A 15360-nucleotide genomic window follows, 5' to 3' on the forward strand; every position below is an offset into this window, starting at 1 on the left:
CACTTTTCACTTAAACCAGGGGTTTCGACCTCCAGTCCTCGAGGGGCCGCGTTCCAATATGTTTTCCAAGTTACCCTCGTTAAACACACCTGCGTGAAAAGTTTTAGCTCCTTTCACGTTCTGCAGGAGCTAAAACTTTTCACGCAGGTGCACTTAACGAGGGAATCACACGGACACTCCATTAGGTACACCGCCATTTTCAAGTGTATCTAATAACAGGCCACTTTATTAGGGAAATATCATGGTCAAAGGTCACAGGTGTCAAGCTCTAGTCCTCGGGGCCGCGTTCCAATATGTTTTCCAAGTTACCCTCGTTAAACACACCTGCGTGAAAAGATTTTGGTCATTTTCACGTTCTGCAGGAGCTAAAACTTTTCACGCAGGTGCATTTAACGAGGGAATCACACGGACACTCCATTAGGTACACCGCCATTTTCAAGTGTACCTAATAACAGGCCATTTTATTAGGGAAATATCATGGTCAAAGGTCACAGGTGTCAAGCTCTAGTCCTCGGGGCCGCGTTCCAATATGTTTTCCAAGTTACCCTCGTTAAACACACCTGCGTGAAAAGATTTGGTTCATTTTCACGTTCTGCAGAGCTAAAACTTTTCACGCAGGTGCACTTAACGAGGGAATCACACGGACACTCCATTAGGTACACTGCCATTTTCAAGTGTACCTAATAACAGGCCACTTTATTAGGGAAATATTTTGGTCAAAGGTCACAGGTGTCAAGCTCTAGTCCTCGGGGCCGCATTCCAACATGTTTTCCAAGATTCCCTTGTTAAACACACCTGTGTGAAAAGATTTTGTTCATTTTCACGTTCTGCAGGAGCTAAAACTTTTCACGCCCCGCACCCTACACTATTGGATTTCACCTCGCCCCCTAGGTAGTGGGCGTGATCCCTTGGTTTGCTCCGCCAACTTCGGGGTGGGGCCACCTTATGTATTTACACATAAATACTTGCATTCGTTTGCATATGCGTACACATACAAAGCGAGGTCCCAATTATAAAAGCACATTGAGATGTAAGCTCACACCTGGCATCGAACCAAGGTCTTTCCATGCAAGAGCCCGTGTCACTAACCAGTCAGCTATTTCGACCTGTTAGTTCCTGGCCGTCTACACTCTTTTGTACTAGCGATGTGCATTCCAGTTAAGCGACCTGAATCTTTAGAATCGGTTCACTCAAAAGACTGGGGACTGGAGTTCGACACCCCTGGGTTAAGGTTTCGATGTACCGTTCCAAACTAGGGTTAGGGTTTCAAACTAGGATTTGGGTTTCAAACTAGGATTAGAGATTCAAACTAGGGTTAGGGTTTCAAACTAGGGTTAGGGTTTCAATGTATGGTTCCAAACTAGGGTTAGGGTTTCAAGTTAGGGTTAGGGTTTTAAACTCGGGTTAGGGTTTTGATGTACGGTTTCAAACTAGGGTGACTCAAGTAACCATAACTAAATGACATAAATGAATAAAATAAATAAAAATAAATATATTTCATCAGCTAACCAAAGTTTTAGAGGGGAGAAATTGCTAAATTAATGCAACCCACATAACTCTTGACAATGTAAACTCATTGTGGTCCAGATTAAAAATTGAAGTGGGCCGTATGTAGCCAACCTACCATATTTTTCCCACCCGTCCTTATGAGGAATCTGTCAAAAAAATGGAATGGACTAGAAGAGCTGCATAAGCCAACACAAGCAGTTTTTGTGCCGGTCAAAAAATGCCTGGGATGGAGAACATGTGACTCAAAAAGACCTTGCACTCCATCCCTTATTATTATTATTAGGGTCCATGGTTGGATCGGGTCAGGAGGAGGTAGTTGTGACGAAGAGTTCGTAGCTCTGTCAATCGCCCCAGAAGACGACCAAACCGCCGCGGCCCGCCTCCAGCTACTCGGGTCCCGCACATGCGAGACAGTAGGTCCAGGATCAATTCCTGCAGTTTTTCCACGTAGCTGGCAGCCAATAGTGACGAACTGTCTGTAGTTTGGATGAAGCAGAAGCGCAGTTCAATCAAGAGCAGCTAAGTGAGTTTAGACCTGGATAGGGGCCAGTCCCAATTCTTGTGGCTTTGTCTGACCTGCTCTGTCTAAGATCACCTAACTTGGATACTGTACATTGATTTCTGTGCAGCATTTTCACGTTATCTTTTGTCTCTACGCTGAAGATGTCACAGTGAGTGGCATAACGGTTGTACCAATAAGTCTGTGAGAAGCTTTAAATGTACATTTCACAGGTAAAAATTAATGCCTAAACATGAATAAGTACTCACTCCATTTTTACTCTAATCCTCAGTTTACAGTAAAAGGCAGTCATTATTTGTATTCTTATCATTTTGACCTGAGCAGAGCAGAGCAGTGGCACCGAGCAGGGTGTACTCGGCCTCGGTCACTTCCAACGCCACCATGCTCTGAAAGAAGTTGTGCACAGGGCTCAGGAGGTCCTCGTTGCATCCTGTCAATACACATATGGACACACACATTTCTTTGGTGAATATAACCGGTGACTGTGTGACTGGTACTCACTTTGGAAATTGTCCTTTGAGCTGACGAATCTCAGACAGCTGTGTGTTGATGGGCTGTAAAGCTGCAGCACTGAAAAGGAGACAATAAAAAGAATCTAAAAAAGCAACTACAGCGGGAGCCCACATACCACGAGTGGTACGCATTCCACATTTTGAGAATCATTGATTCACTCTAGAGAAGTCTATCTGGTCTCGACTTGCTTTCTCACCTGCAGCAGGTTTTGCAGTAGGGTTAGTAGCAAAATTCTGGGATGACAGCAAGAACATGAGATCCAGTGAGGATGCTGACAAGAGGCAGCGCTGATCCGACAAGTCCAACAAGTCGAAACCTGAGTGGAAAACCAGCCATAGCGTTTTTAGCCAGTGTATTTTCTGTACCACTTGAGCCAGAACCGGGAAGTAAGAGATGTGCTCAGTAACATCTCATTAGTAGCAATAAAAAAAAAAATTGCCCGCAGTGTCACTTAAACTTTGACCAGTTGCTCCTCGCTCGAACATTCAATGACATTTGGCAACATTTGCTAATTTGCAACTTTCACAAACATCTTACCAGGCACTGTCCTGGCAAATTGCAGAATTCTTTGAAGGTGAGGCGACGCAAGATCCAAAAGCCCCTCCCCTTCCTCAGCACACGGCCAATCAAACATCTGAGCATAAATACAAGGTGAGAACGGCACACAACGAAATTGGTGTATTTGAACGGGACGCCATGCTGTCACCCTGTAGCGGTCGCTGTAGTGGGCTCGACACATTCGATGAGCCTCCACCATCTTGTCCACGGTGTGCTTCTGGTCTCGGCTTAAGCTGGATGCAATGACCTAGTGTGGCACACAATCATCAAATAGTTGACTCTAGTATTAATACGGAATATCGCTGAGTCCACAGAAACCTTGCGCGAAATAACCTGAAAGTGATATTTTGGTAAAAATACAATTTTCTTTAACACAAAATAACTGTTAGAAGTTTAAGTTAACTTGTAGCAGGGACGTGCGGTCAGAGGAGGCAAGGGAGGCTACGCCACCCCTGCCATCATGAAAAGGGGGAAAACAAATTCAATTGTTTTTATTATAAAGTTATTTTCCTTTTAATTTCAATAGTTTTGTATCATTTTGAACCAGAATCGCTGAATTTTTATAGTTGTTTTAAATTTTCCTTGAACGATTGGTTTGAACGAATCTTTTGAGTGAACTGATTCTAAAGATTCAGTTCACTTAAAAGAACTGGAATGCACATCACTAGCCTCCCCAGTCATGAACCTCACCGCACGTCACTCCCTTGTAGAATTTTACATAGGTAAAACTAGTCGTATCTGACACCATCCAGCCGTACCTGTCCGTGTAGTCTGCTGGTGGAGCTGACCTGCTTGCTGTCCGGGCTCTCATCTCCCCCCTGTCTTCTTCCTCTTCCTCCTTTCCTCAGTCGTTTTGACTGACACTGAACCTCTGTCAGAAGGCCTGCGGAGAGGTCGGAGGAAGGAGTCAACAAGTCACAACTCATCATCTAGTGTTGCAGCAGCATTTCACAAAGTGGCATGATACTTTGCAGAAGATCTCATTTGCCCGATATCTTGTGACCACGAACCCTTCTTGAACGTTCGCCAACACATTCCGTACTTTTGTCCTGAGAAGTCACTCGAGGCCAGCAAGGCCTCTTCTGCAGGCCAAAACATTATCAGATGTTTTTTGTCCAATCACATCTCAGCTTCAATGTGTTGCCATGGCAACCTAATCTACCCAGGGCCTTCAGAATCAGCAGTGTTTGCCAATGTATTTCAATCTAAATAAGTAATGGGGTTGTTTTTTTAACCACTCCTAACATTTTGCATGATGCAACATTATTTAATATTCTTCAAAGTATGCAACAGCCTCCAAAATTCTTACAGTTTCAAACTTCAAGGACAATAGTTTTTTCAGTTGTTGTTCAAGTTACTGTAAAAAGGGGAACAAAAAATTATTTTACAAATCCCAGCATCATTTATTACAGATGATGGATTTTAGCAATGATCATGGAAGTTGACACACATGACTTGCTTTTGACCACAAAATGAAGTGAATCTGGCCACCAGGCCTTAGGTTTAACATCTTTTTAGACCCACAGCTTATGATGGACGTCTAAGTGTAGAATACTCGATAGGCACTGTCTCTACTCACACTCAGCCAGCATTCCCACAGCGCGACACTTCCTGAGGCGACAGTCTTGACATTTCCTCCGCATGTACATGTCCATCTCACAGGCGCCGCCTCTCTTGCAGTGATACACGGCTTTCTTGGTCACACTACGCCTGAAGAAACCTGCAATGTTCAAGTCCGAAAGAGGAAAAAGTCAATCACTTGACAACTGTGGCGGCGTATTGCGTGAGCTATCACCTTTGCATCCTTCGCAGGTGAGCGCGTTATAGTGATACCCCGACGCTTTGTCCCCACACACCACACAAAGCTCATCATGACCTCGGATCCTGCCGACGGAGCCGACGCGTGGCCTCCGTACCGCGGGAAAACCTGCTAACCCAAGGCCCTGAGGCAGGCCCTCACAGTGGTGCTCGAGGGGGATGGGATCGCAGGGACCCTCCAGGAAGTCCGAACCAAAATGATAGAGAGTATGGCCGAGCTGCGAGGAGGATGAGGACGTGGAGGACGATGGCGATCCGTAGAGCGGGAAGGACGTACTGGCTGGATTGTACTGCTGTGGCTGTTGTGGGCTGTAAGGGAGTAGCTGGAGGTCAGAGTCCGGCAGTGGGTAGCCCACAGGGTCAGCCAACATGTCTGATTGAGAAAGAACATATGAGTGATTAGAATCAAATCAAATTGCGTATTATAGGTTACAGGCATTGTGAGGATGTTTGGGAAACTCTTTTCAAAATCTCGGTAGTACAGTACTCTTGTTTATTGTTTTGACATACAGAAGCGATGTGAAATGTCCAAAGCAATGACTAAGCAAACAGCCATTTCAGATCTGTATTTGCTCTACTACATGTGTCATGGCTTGTTGTGGCATCACAAAAAAGGCCAAGAGCTCATGAAAAGAAAATCAGAAACAGGATGCAGCTGAGGAGGTCCTTCTGACGTCAGCTACATTTTAGTGTCTGCATATGTCATTAAGTTTCTGCTTGACGCTCAATCGAAAGACGTCTGAAGTGTTGCCTCCAGTGAGAAAACATTTGTGTCCATTGGCAGCCTCCTAAAGTGCAGCTGGAACATCTCATCTGGGACTGATGAGGGAGGCGGTCATTGAATGGAGGGAGCGCTGACATTTCAAGAGCTGATTTGCTGGAAAAATTGATGGATGGATACCGGACTTAAAATTGATTAAATGGCTAAACAGTATACAGTAGTTGAATGATGCACGGACAGACCAGCGGGTTGTATGTACAGATAGAAGGATGTATGGATGAATGAAAGATAAATTGCGTTTTACCAGTCAGGGATTTCTGACAAGTCGAAGGATTTGCAGCTACAATAGTCTTATTACCGCCCCTTTCTACCAGTCTCTTCCCAGATGTTTTTTGTCTTTATCAGACCATGTCTCTGTATGTATATGGGGGGCCATATCATGTGACCAAAATGTTTATAAAGCATTAGAAAACTGTCTAAACATTCCTCAGCATCCCACACGTTTGGGAGCCAACAACAATCTGGCCCTCGCTCTCACCCGCCCCTATCTCTACCCCTGAGGGCAGACGAGGAGCCAGCAAATGCTGAGGGGTGGAGGTGCTGCCTCCCGCTGGTCGGACCTTCATGCATGAGTCTGCTTGGCAAATAAATACAATCCAAGAAGTGACGTAACGTCACTTGCGATGTATCCTATTGATATGATTAATACTAGCTGCTTCCTGGATGAGACATCTTACATGTAGGCCGTTATTTTAAAGGGTCAGTCACTATGCTCTTAAAAAGATCAAATATCAAAGATAAGAGAAAAGTATATAGTACACTGTACTATAAATCAATGTCATCATAGTTAGTAAAAATTTAAAAACTACATTTGTTGAAAAAACCATTTTCATTGATGAAATAAGGCAAAGGCAAAAAGGAATTGACTAAGGCAATTCTTTTAAGAGCCTGACATTGTATTACAGTACTTAAAGTGGAAGTCAAAATCAGAAATGTTCCTGCGATAACCAAACCAAAGAAAACAGGTGAGCTGGGACGTTCGCAATGCGGGCCTGAGGACACTTTGATGTCAGGAAGCTTGTGGAAGTTAAACTCCAATGCAACCTTCACCTTCATGTTACACTTACACAAGGCCACAAGTTAGGGTCAGAGGGCAATTTGTCTCTTGGACAGACAGAAATAGTCAACTTGGCTTCCCAATAAAAAAATATCACAACTGGCACTTACATTTCTCATCCACCCTGATAAAGAGATTTTTTTAATAAGAGGAAGACAAAGACTCACCATAGAACAGTAGCTGTTCTGATGAGCAGTAAGTGTCCGAGGAGGCGAGAAAGCCTCCCGCTGAGAAGTTCATGTCCAAGTCCGTCCACTCTCTCATCAGAACCCAAGTTTATCGCTCCGCTTACTGACGGCAACTGTTCTAGCGCACAGAAAATCTTCAGCGTGACACAACTCAGGCACCCATCTCCACACACATGTCAAGTTTCATGAAGTATCTGGGAAGTCGGGAAGAGGGGGGGAGAGAAAAAACATTCCACAATCCCCCAGGAGCAGGTCTCTTAGCGGTCCTTTTTAAAGCAGAGAAGAGTCCAGCTGAGGCTTGTTGGGTTCTGTGATAGATGATGTGTTGGAGGAGGTCCGAATCAGGCCCCCCCAGAGGTTAAGACCAGAGGGGAGAGAGGGGACACCCAGGAAGGATTTGGGATGTGACCACAATCCAAACAGCTGGACTGACTGCGACTTTGTGGATCATAACGTCCACTTTGAAGGGAAACATGGTGAACTTTCACCTTGTTGGCAACACCAAGACGGAAGTGAGGGCTGTTTGTTAAATCATGAAGAAGAAAAAAAGAGAAATAATGATAGATTTTTACTACAAAGTGTATAGAACGTTCAAAATATTGATTAATCATTAACAAAAAAAAAACACATGAAACGGGATTTTTTTTCTGAGACCCTTGATAATGATTTACTCGTGACTTTATATAAAGGGTAAGCATTTATGATTAATAATTAGTATAGGCAATAATCACGGTACCCTTTCCCATACATGTATAATGCACAATGCACACAGGAACACATGTATACACACATTCTACCCCTGAGGGCAGACACACATTTGTACAGTAAACAAAGATGCACACACTCACACACGTGTGTATATATATATATATATATACATGTATATATAATATATATATATATATATATATATATATATAGCTTTTACAAACAAGCACTGCTAATTAATAATTTACTGCGTGCATGTGTGTGTGCGCGTGTTGTCACAAAGCCTTGGGAGTATGTTTACTTTGTCTTTTTGTTTATGACTCATCTGTTTGTGTTGCAGTTAATATTGGACAGAAGTTGGATTTTGAAAAGGCTCATGGAAATAGTCCTCTGGAATGGGTGGAGGTCCGTGGTGGGCAGGGAGAAAGGCCCAGCGGACCCACCGAACCACAGATCAGTTACATTTACCTTGTAAATTGAACACATTTGCATTTGAAAGTGTCCCAATGATTTCATCATAAGAATACCTCCTTCAGTGACATCTGACCAGTGAGAAAACAAGACAGCTCCCAAGACGGCCACGTCATTTGCGGTTGTAAGATGTCGCCGTGGATCTTGAAGAGGTGTCACCCTGTTTGAACTCCACCCCGACAGCGAGCGCTCACTCGCCCATGGGAGATGGAAAAGAATGAGGAGGATGCTTTGTAAACAGACACTAAGAACATCATTCATTCCACAAATCCTACAGTTGCGCACTAAAGTGAAAAATTCAACACACCATAAATCATGTTTGTTTCTATTTATTTTTATCATAGCTGGTTGGCCTTGAGTGTTTGCTGAGGAAACGTTACGATAGCTGAAGATGTCAACGTGTTTATCAGCAGGAGGAATGTAAACAACTGGTGACTCTGCATAAAGGCAGCAGATCCACCAGATGTCATTGTTTTGTCAGCAAAAGCAAATTTGTCACTAAACGTCAGACTTGTTGGGCAAAGAAAACCATTTTTGACAACAGTGATGGGAAGGGAAAGAAAGGTCCATTGAATTTGTGCATGAAAACACTAATTTGCACACATACTGCATTAAAAGAACATTAGATCGAAGTTTATTTTTTGGTTCAGGGGTGACTCACAAGATATCCCATCAGTTTGTATTGGCTGAAAGCGTCTCATTAAGAAATTCCCGCTAGAGTTGTGTTTATAAATTGCCTCTGTTCAACCTTGGTGATGGATGGGCGCTTCCCCTCACTGACTCCTACAAAGCGGTCATCGCAATCTCTTTTGCCACTGTTTCACAACCACACAACACACACACAGAAGCCTCATTTTTACATTGACCTTACACCCTAAGCGGGTGGGCTCTTACCGTTTGTGTGCATGTGTGCTTGCTTAGTGGCAAAGTGCATGTTTGAAGAGGTCACCATGGGGCTGCTAATGAAGAGAAAGCAACACAAAGCAAGGACAATCCTTCAAAACACAAAATGATCAGAAAAAAGAATGTAATTGTTTCCATTCTGTTTTATTGTTTTTTAACAGTACACTGACCTAATGACACTTTTTTCCCCACTAAAAGTACAAAACCAACTTGTGCAAAAATTACGTGAGAGGGCTGAGTATAATTGAAAAATAAACATGCATGAAACTATGTGTAGTTTGTGACATTACCATTACCAGTGCAAATAAAACTGTTCATGGTGTCCATATTTAAAAATAAGTACAAGGTCAAATAAAACCACGAAACTGAAATTAAAACGTGTTTAAAATACACAAAATCAAAGCACCGTTTTTTTTTTCCCCCTCAGATTCCAGGGCTTCACAAACATGTAGAATTTCTACATTTAAGGGCAGAAAAACATCTAAGCAAAGATTCAAGTTACAGTTGTACTGTAAACGAGATCAGGGAGGTTCAGGCAGAAGCATTTGGCAACTTGTTTCCAATTTAAACAAAAAAAGTGTTACACCTCGATGGGCGAATTCTTCGCCATTCCCTTTAAAACTGAACCACAAAAAGGCGCAATCTCATCTACAATATTTAAAAGAACATTTACCTGAAAAAGGGAGTTAATAAATACAACTATACAATTAAAAAAATGAAATGTTTACCCTTTTTGGTGATTTTTTTAGAGGCAATAAATGTAGGAGTGGCTTGCGGAACATTCTAGCCCCCCATTAGAGGCGTCGTCTCTGAGGTGCTGACGTCCAGCCTGTATGCAGCTTTGCGGTAGCTAAAGAACTGCACGGAGATCTGAAGCGCAACGTTAAAGATGAAACGCCAAGAGAACAAGACTGAACAAAAGGACAACATTTTTTTTTCAAGATTCTATTTTGGTCGTCTTGTAAAGGGAGGCTGAAATGTCTTATGTTAGCAATATGTGATGCTTTGAATCACAAGTGGCCATTCTCAATGGGACCAATCAACAGTCTCCAGTGGCGCGTGTCGAGCTCCGCCTCCGAAGGCAGCCGTCTCCTCGTGCTGTGTTGAAAACCTCATGCGCTCGAAAAACAAAAAATAATGGCAAATTCTGAATCAGCCCAAAAAACTCATCTAATGTGTGTTTATGTGAATCTCTGATTATATTAAAAAGTATATAAATAAAATATGTTGAACAGTGTAATTTCTCTGACTTTAAGTGTGCGTGGCTTTAAAAAGTTGGGCCTAGCCTGGTGAACGAATGGGAGACTCAACTCAGCTTGCTAACATCTTAAGTTAGCAGCTGGGTGTTCACCAGCTAATTGTAGTCTAGTCTGTATGTTAAATGCCTGCTTGTTAGTTGTGGCTGTTACAACCCACGTTTCAATGTGCTTCTAATGTGTGGATGTGGTCACTCAATAAATTCACAAACAGCTCTGTCTATCCATAACTACTCATGCAGGCATTAGTTTTTTTTTTATAAGCAGGCTAGAATAAATTAGCTAACATCACTTGTGCTGTTGATCACAGAGCGGGTAGGAAACTCCGGTCCTCGCGGGCTGGTGTTCTGTATGTTTTCTATGTCTCCCTGCTGCAACACACCTTATTTAAATGATCAGGATTGTAATCCATCTTATGCAGACCTTGTTAAAGACCTTACCTATCGTAGACGTTCTGCTTTGCAGGAGATGCTGCACTTTATGTTCTATTTGAAGTACAAAAGGATCCCAAAGCTTTGGACATTCCGTTTTATGCGCACGCACACTTTGCACCATTGTGCCAACTTACTACAGAACAACACGGAGTGGTGTCACCGATCATTCTCGGAAGACCTCGTTCTCCATATTGGTTAATAGGGTTGTAAATATAATGGCCATGAGTGTTTGGTTATTTGCTATTGTGTGTGCACACAGTCACAAGACTGAAATGTAGCAAGTACACGCTGAAGCGGCTGTGAGCAAGGCCGTAAAAGGATACAAAGAGGTCCAGGACAAGCGTTCCGAGACTTCCGATGAGCCAGGGCAGGTGATGGATCACGTAGCTGTTTTCTCCTTGACCCTGGTCAGGGTTCTTCATCAGCACACTCAGGCCGTATGTCGTGTTTCCAAGGATTACCAGAGCAAACAGGAAGAAAGAGACCCCCTTGGTTGACTTCCTCTTGAACTGTGGGGAGAAGTTAGAGTTGAACATATTCAATCATGCACCTTTAAGGTGGCATTAGGTTCATGACATGTTAGCTTGTGACTCGCTAGTGAACATTTGGGAATATTTTTGCAACATAATACAAAATCGAAATGTAGCATCACACGAGCGCACACACACACACATACGCACGCACGCACACACATCTGCAAAACAGAAAATGTTTACGATGTAATGTAAATATATAGAGCCTGTGTTGTCATACTCACATTAGTGTAAATCTGCGGAAGTCTGGAAAAGAGGTAGAGCACTGATGACACCGAGCCAATAGAGAAGCCGATGATTTCTTTGGGGGTAAAAGACTGAAGCAATAAAAACAAGAGAAGTGTAAGAACAAGTTTTAAACAGTAACCGATTGGGATTTGTCAAAATCACTGAGAAATTGACTCAATCAATATATTTTTCTTTTTCTTGAATTAAACTCCACCCTTTTTGTTTATGATCCGATTGTACAAGAGCCCAACTAAATACAAGCAGAGCTGCCAGGATATCATCTAGTATTTAAGATTTTTTTACATTCGGCAAGAATAATAGTTAAAAAAACATTTGACACAACCGTGATCTTAATGCCTCCATACTGACCGCGCCAACATCTGCGCTTGAGAGCAGCGTCCGCCCCTTGTGTGCCAAGGAGACTTCCTGTTGGGTGGGGAGCAACCCTGGAAGGTTGGCGAAACTTGTAGTGAAGCCCAGGACGCATGCTACACCAAACACGTGCAAAACCCTCCTGTCTGGTGAGGAGCAAGCACAACAGCTGAGTCAGTCAGAGACATTTCAGAAAAGGGCTGCAATGTCAGGACATCATCTTCCTGTGTGCAACAGCAAAGACTCAACTCTGCAGAAATGTTCCCTAAAAATATCTTCATCTTAAGTGATGACTACTTTTTGTAAAGGGTTATGATCCTCCTGTACAAAAAGACTGACATGATAGTGTATAGTCACTCCTAAGGAGTGGCCAGGCACTCCAGAGACCTATACAAGCAATTAAAAATTATATTATTCCATAATATGATTTTTTTCTGCTCTGCTCTAGATTGGATTTTGGTTTAAGTGTCAACTTCTAGCAGTAGAGTCATTGAGCAACTTTTTAAGCCACTATTCATGCAATCAACGGGCAGTACTGTTTACCCACTGCACATATTTACACATTTACCTTAGCACATAAGCACCAGGCAATCACATGTTATGTGAATAACAATACTACGCATTGTCCGTCAACAAAAATCATCATCAACAACAATCAATCACCATCAAGACAGGAGGATTGAGGATGATTATTATTATTTTTTTTTTTTTAAAGAAACTAACCTTAAAGTGATTTTAGTGTTGGCAGCAAAAAAAATGGTTTGAATTCCAAAAGGCCATTTATGTACTAAAATTCTATTTCGTTCTTGACTTTCACACTTCCACAGTTGTTGAGATGAAAGTAACTCAAAATTAACAAGGCATTTTATAGTATATATATGAAAATAGTATAAAATGGCTTTTAAATATAACTTTGCACTGCAGAATCTTTTTCTACTCGGCAAATGACAGAGAAAGAATTCAAAATAGGATACTCACTTTCAACCATTCTGTTCTTCATCTTGTAGTATGAATACATGGCCAACATTAACAAGTCCGCCAAAACATAGTAAACAGCAGTGTATGTCTACAGGAAGAGAGTTTAAAAAAAAAAAAGACAATCAGACAAATGTGGTGAGACAAAGATTTCACAATCAAGTAGCACGGTTAGCCAATGAAGCTATAGTCCAGCTCACAATCCGGCTCACAGAGTCCTGCAATATTTGCAAAAACTGGTTGAAGTTTTCTCCTTTATTTCATCAAATAATTATTGCATTACCTATTCAATACCAGTAATTAGATTTTTCATAAGTCACACAAAACTCTGAGTTTAAATCGCTGTCAAGCATGACGTTCTGTAACTGCTCGGTGAGCATGAATGGATTAAACGTTTATTTAATATTTTGCCACTTGCACAACTCGTCATTAGAAGAACAAAAAAAAAAGTTCACCTGAAGTGGAAGCTGGTCTGCCAAAAAGGATCCCACCAGATTGCACGTGTCACCTCCCAACCACAGGAGCAGAAACCAAATGGAGAGAGCGCTGTCCATATTTCCCGTTTTGCACGAACTGTAATACTGCCTGTGAACAATCAAAACATACATTATCTTGCTGTGTTCAGGTGAAAGCTTATTTCCACTCCACAAGTTCGAGAGAGGGCAATACTTACGGCAGCGAGGACATCATGAAGCAGAGGATAGACAGTAGGCCCAGGTAGACACTGGCCATGTCCCTTGCATCCTGGGCGCATTCTCCAAGACCTTCCCAGACCCATTTGGACCCGTTGGGGCACAACGTAGTTAAGTTTCCACCCGCAGCCCATCCAAAAGGCACATTTGTGAGCACTCCGTCCTTCAACATATTCTACAGACGACAATAGCATTGAAAATCAATATTAAAGGATTGTCTCCAAATGGGTAAACAAAGTCTAGTACGGTGTTTCACAACTTTTATTGAGCCAAGGCGCAAATTTTACATCAGAAGAATCTCACGAGAAACCAGCAAGTGGAAATGTCACAATAGGTATATCAAACTAATCAATTTACTCATTTAGGTTATGTACCCTCTGCTATCTACGAGGCGACCAATTGGCTGGATTCACTAAGCATTGGAATTGGTAGAGGGACAAGACAGATTAATTGTAGAAAATAATTTTCATGAAAGTCAAATGGGACAAAAATGTGGAATGAAATGAAATAAAATCAGTTAGGCTTATCAATGAAGCAATTGTTCATTTTATTAGGTCTTAACTTTTGAATTTGACATCCCTTATGGTTATGAGTCAATAATATTGACCTAATTTTTAAAACACTATATCGAATAAGAATAAATTCGAAAGGACAAAGGTTAACCGCGTGACACCACTGTTGATTAGATTAACCGAGCCCTCATTCGTGAGGACACCGAAATAAAATTACACATCTGCTCGAGTCTTGTGCAGTCAGCAGGTAACAAAGACGAATCTTATACGTACGGCTTCTTAGCTAGCTTCACAAGTAGCAAGAAACAAGTGATTTCGTTTCCTTTCGACTGTCGTCTTTTAACCTCAGTAAAACACGTCAAGTAAAACTATGTAATAAATGAGCAATGAAAATGTGTCTTGCCTGTGAGGTAGTTGGACAGCGGAAATAGTAGCAGCTCTGTATCTGCTCTGTGTCGAGCTGAAGTAAAAACAAGGAAGCAGATGACAAATAAACAAGCTCGCTGCGAGCTGATTGGCTGCAGCGTTGTTGTCATGTGACAGAGTGGGCCAATAGCGTGGACGAAAACAAGAAATCGTGACCTGCTGCTCCAGCCATCAGTTTTTTATGAACCGGTTTTCCTTTTTTAATTAATAAACAAGAAAACAAATCATTAATAAAGAAATTAAATAATTACTGTAAATATTTACTTCTACGGCGCCGCAAACAGTATTTTTGCATCGATATAACATACGCAGAAAAAACTCTTCGTGGCCTCGAAATGTTGCAATGCAATGAAGCATTTGTGGATGTCCTTCACCATTAAAATTGTTGACTTGAGTTCCTCATTAAGTGATGTGTTGGCTTGGAAAAAGAGACATTGTGTGCAGTCTGCAGAACAAGCTCAAGTTATGCTTTCCAAGTAAATGCCACTTTGCGGAGAAGTGTCATAGCTAATGCGGCAGCACGTCATGTAGCAGCACACAAACATTTCACATGACCTTGTCACATATCCACACACCTTGACAAAAATGGCATCGTGTATCTCCACGTGGCAATTTGGTCATTAGTTAACACTGTCAGTGGCTTTATATTTTTAGAAGGCAGTTGTGAAAAGGAAAAGCTGTAATAATATGCAAGAATGGCTGGGGCCGATTATGATTTGGTCAAATTCAAGGTCGAGTTAAATCAGAGCCAACTCAACAGTGACCTGTGGATCCTTGGGCAGTAGGGCCCCCCAAAGAAAATGAGCATAAATATAAATATAGGGGTGGTACTGTGGTACACGGATCACCAGACAGTTCAGAGGTTGCGGGCTCCATTACGGCCTTACTGTGTGGAGTTTGCATGCC

At 42.1% G+C, this 15360-nt stretch overlaps 2 protein-coding genes and 1 long non-coding RNA gene across 6 annotated transcripts; all 3 read right to left on the reverse strand.

The window, feature by feature from the left end:
- Positions 1-1438: 1438 nt before the first annotated feature.
- Positions 1439-9806, reverse strand: nr1h5 (nuclear receptor subfamily 1, group H, member 5). 4 transcript variants are annotated; one of them, XM_037240338.1, is made up of 12 exons: positions 9755-9806; positions 8180-9082; positions 6924-7062; positions 4896-5291; positions 4680-4820; positions 3859-3983; positions 3249-3347; positions 3080-3176; positions 2739-2858; positions 2531-2599; positions 2346-2459; positions 1439-1985 (listed from the first exon to the last, which is right to left on the reverse strand). In XM_037240338.1, the coding sequence occupies exons 3-12, from the start codon at positions 7018-7020 to the stop codon at positions 1789-1791; spliced, it is 1455 nt and encodes a 484-aa protein (XP_037096233.1). In that variant the 5' UTR covers positions 7021-7062; positions 8180-9082; positions 9755-9806; the 3' UTR covers positions 1439-1788. The 4 variants fall into 4 exon arrangements, with proteins under 4 accessions (XP_037096233.1, XP_037096217.1, XP_037096208.1 ...); XM_037240322.1 differs by having other exon boundaries at positions 3080-3347; positions 6924-7057; XM_037240313.1 differs by having other exon boundaries at positions 3080-3347.
- Positions 9177-14546, reverse strand: slc66a1 (solute carrier family 66 member 1). Its single transcript, XM_037240352.1, has 8 exons — positions 14432-14546; positions 13498-13691; positions 13280-13409; positions 12828-12915; positions 11847-11995; positions 11474-11566; positions 11040-11225; positions 9177-9896 (listed from the first exon to the last, which is right to left on the reverse strand). The coding sequence occupies exons 2-8, from the start codon at positions 13686-13688 to the stop codon at positions 9810-9812; spliced, it is 924 nt and encodes a 307-aa protein (XP_037096247.1). The 5' UTR covers positions 13689-13691; positions 14432-14546; the 3' UTR covers positions 9177-9809.
- LOC119115628 lies at positions 12288-12819 on the reverse strand. Its single transcript, XR_005096173.1, has 2 exons — positions 12638-12819; positions 12288-12464 (listed from the first exon to the last, which is right to left on the reverse strand). It is a non-coding gene; the product is annotated as an uncharacterized LOC119115628 (long non-coding RNA).
- Positions 14547-15360: the final 814 nt, after the last annotated feature.

This window comes from Syngnathus acus, chromosome 2 (assembly GCF_901709675.1).
Source record: "Syngnathus acus chromosome 2, fSynAcu1.2, whole genome shotgun sequence".
In the NCBI taxonomy this organism is placed as follows: domain Eukaryota; kingdom Metazoa; phylum Chordata; class Actinopteri; order Syngnathiformes; family Syngnathidae; genus Syngnathus; species Syngnathus acus.

Excerpts from the sequence above, each read along its gene's own strand:
- nr1h5 (XM_037240322.1), bottom strand. The coding sequence starts at position 7,020 with ATGAGAGAGTGGACGGACTTGGACATGAACTTCTCAGCGGGAGGCTTT. Across the intron at positions 3,984-4,679 it reads TGTGGGAATGCTGGCTGAGT|GCCTTCTGACAGAGGTTCAG; the intron begins GTGAGTAGAGAC and ends ACCTCTCCGCAG. Across the intron at positions 2,600-2,738 it reads TACTGCAAAACCTGCTGCAG|TGCTGCAGCTTTACAGCCCA; the intron begins GTGAGAAAGCAA and ends TCTCCTTTTCAG.
- slc66a1 (XM_037240352.1), bottom strand. The coding sequence starts at position 13,688 with ATGTTGAAGGACGGAGTGCTCACAAATGTGCCTTTTGGATGGGCTGCG. Across the intron at positions 11,226-11,473 it reads TTCCGCAGATTTACACTAAT|TTCAAGAGGAAGTCAACCAA; the intron begins GTGAGTATGACA and ends TTCTCCCCACAG. Across the intron at positions 9,897-11,039 it reads CGCTTGTCCTGGACCTCTTT|ATCTCCGTGCAGTTCTTTAG; the intron begins GTATCCTTTTAC and ends GTTGCGCTTCAG.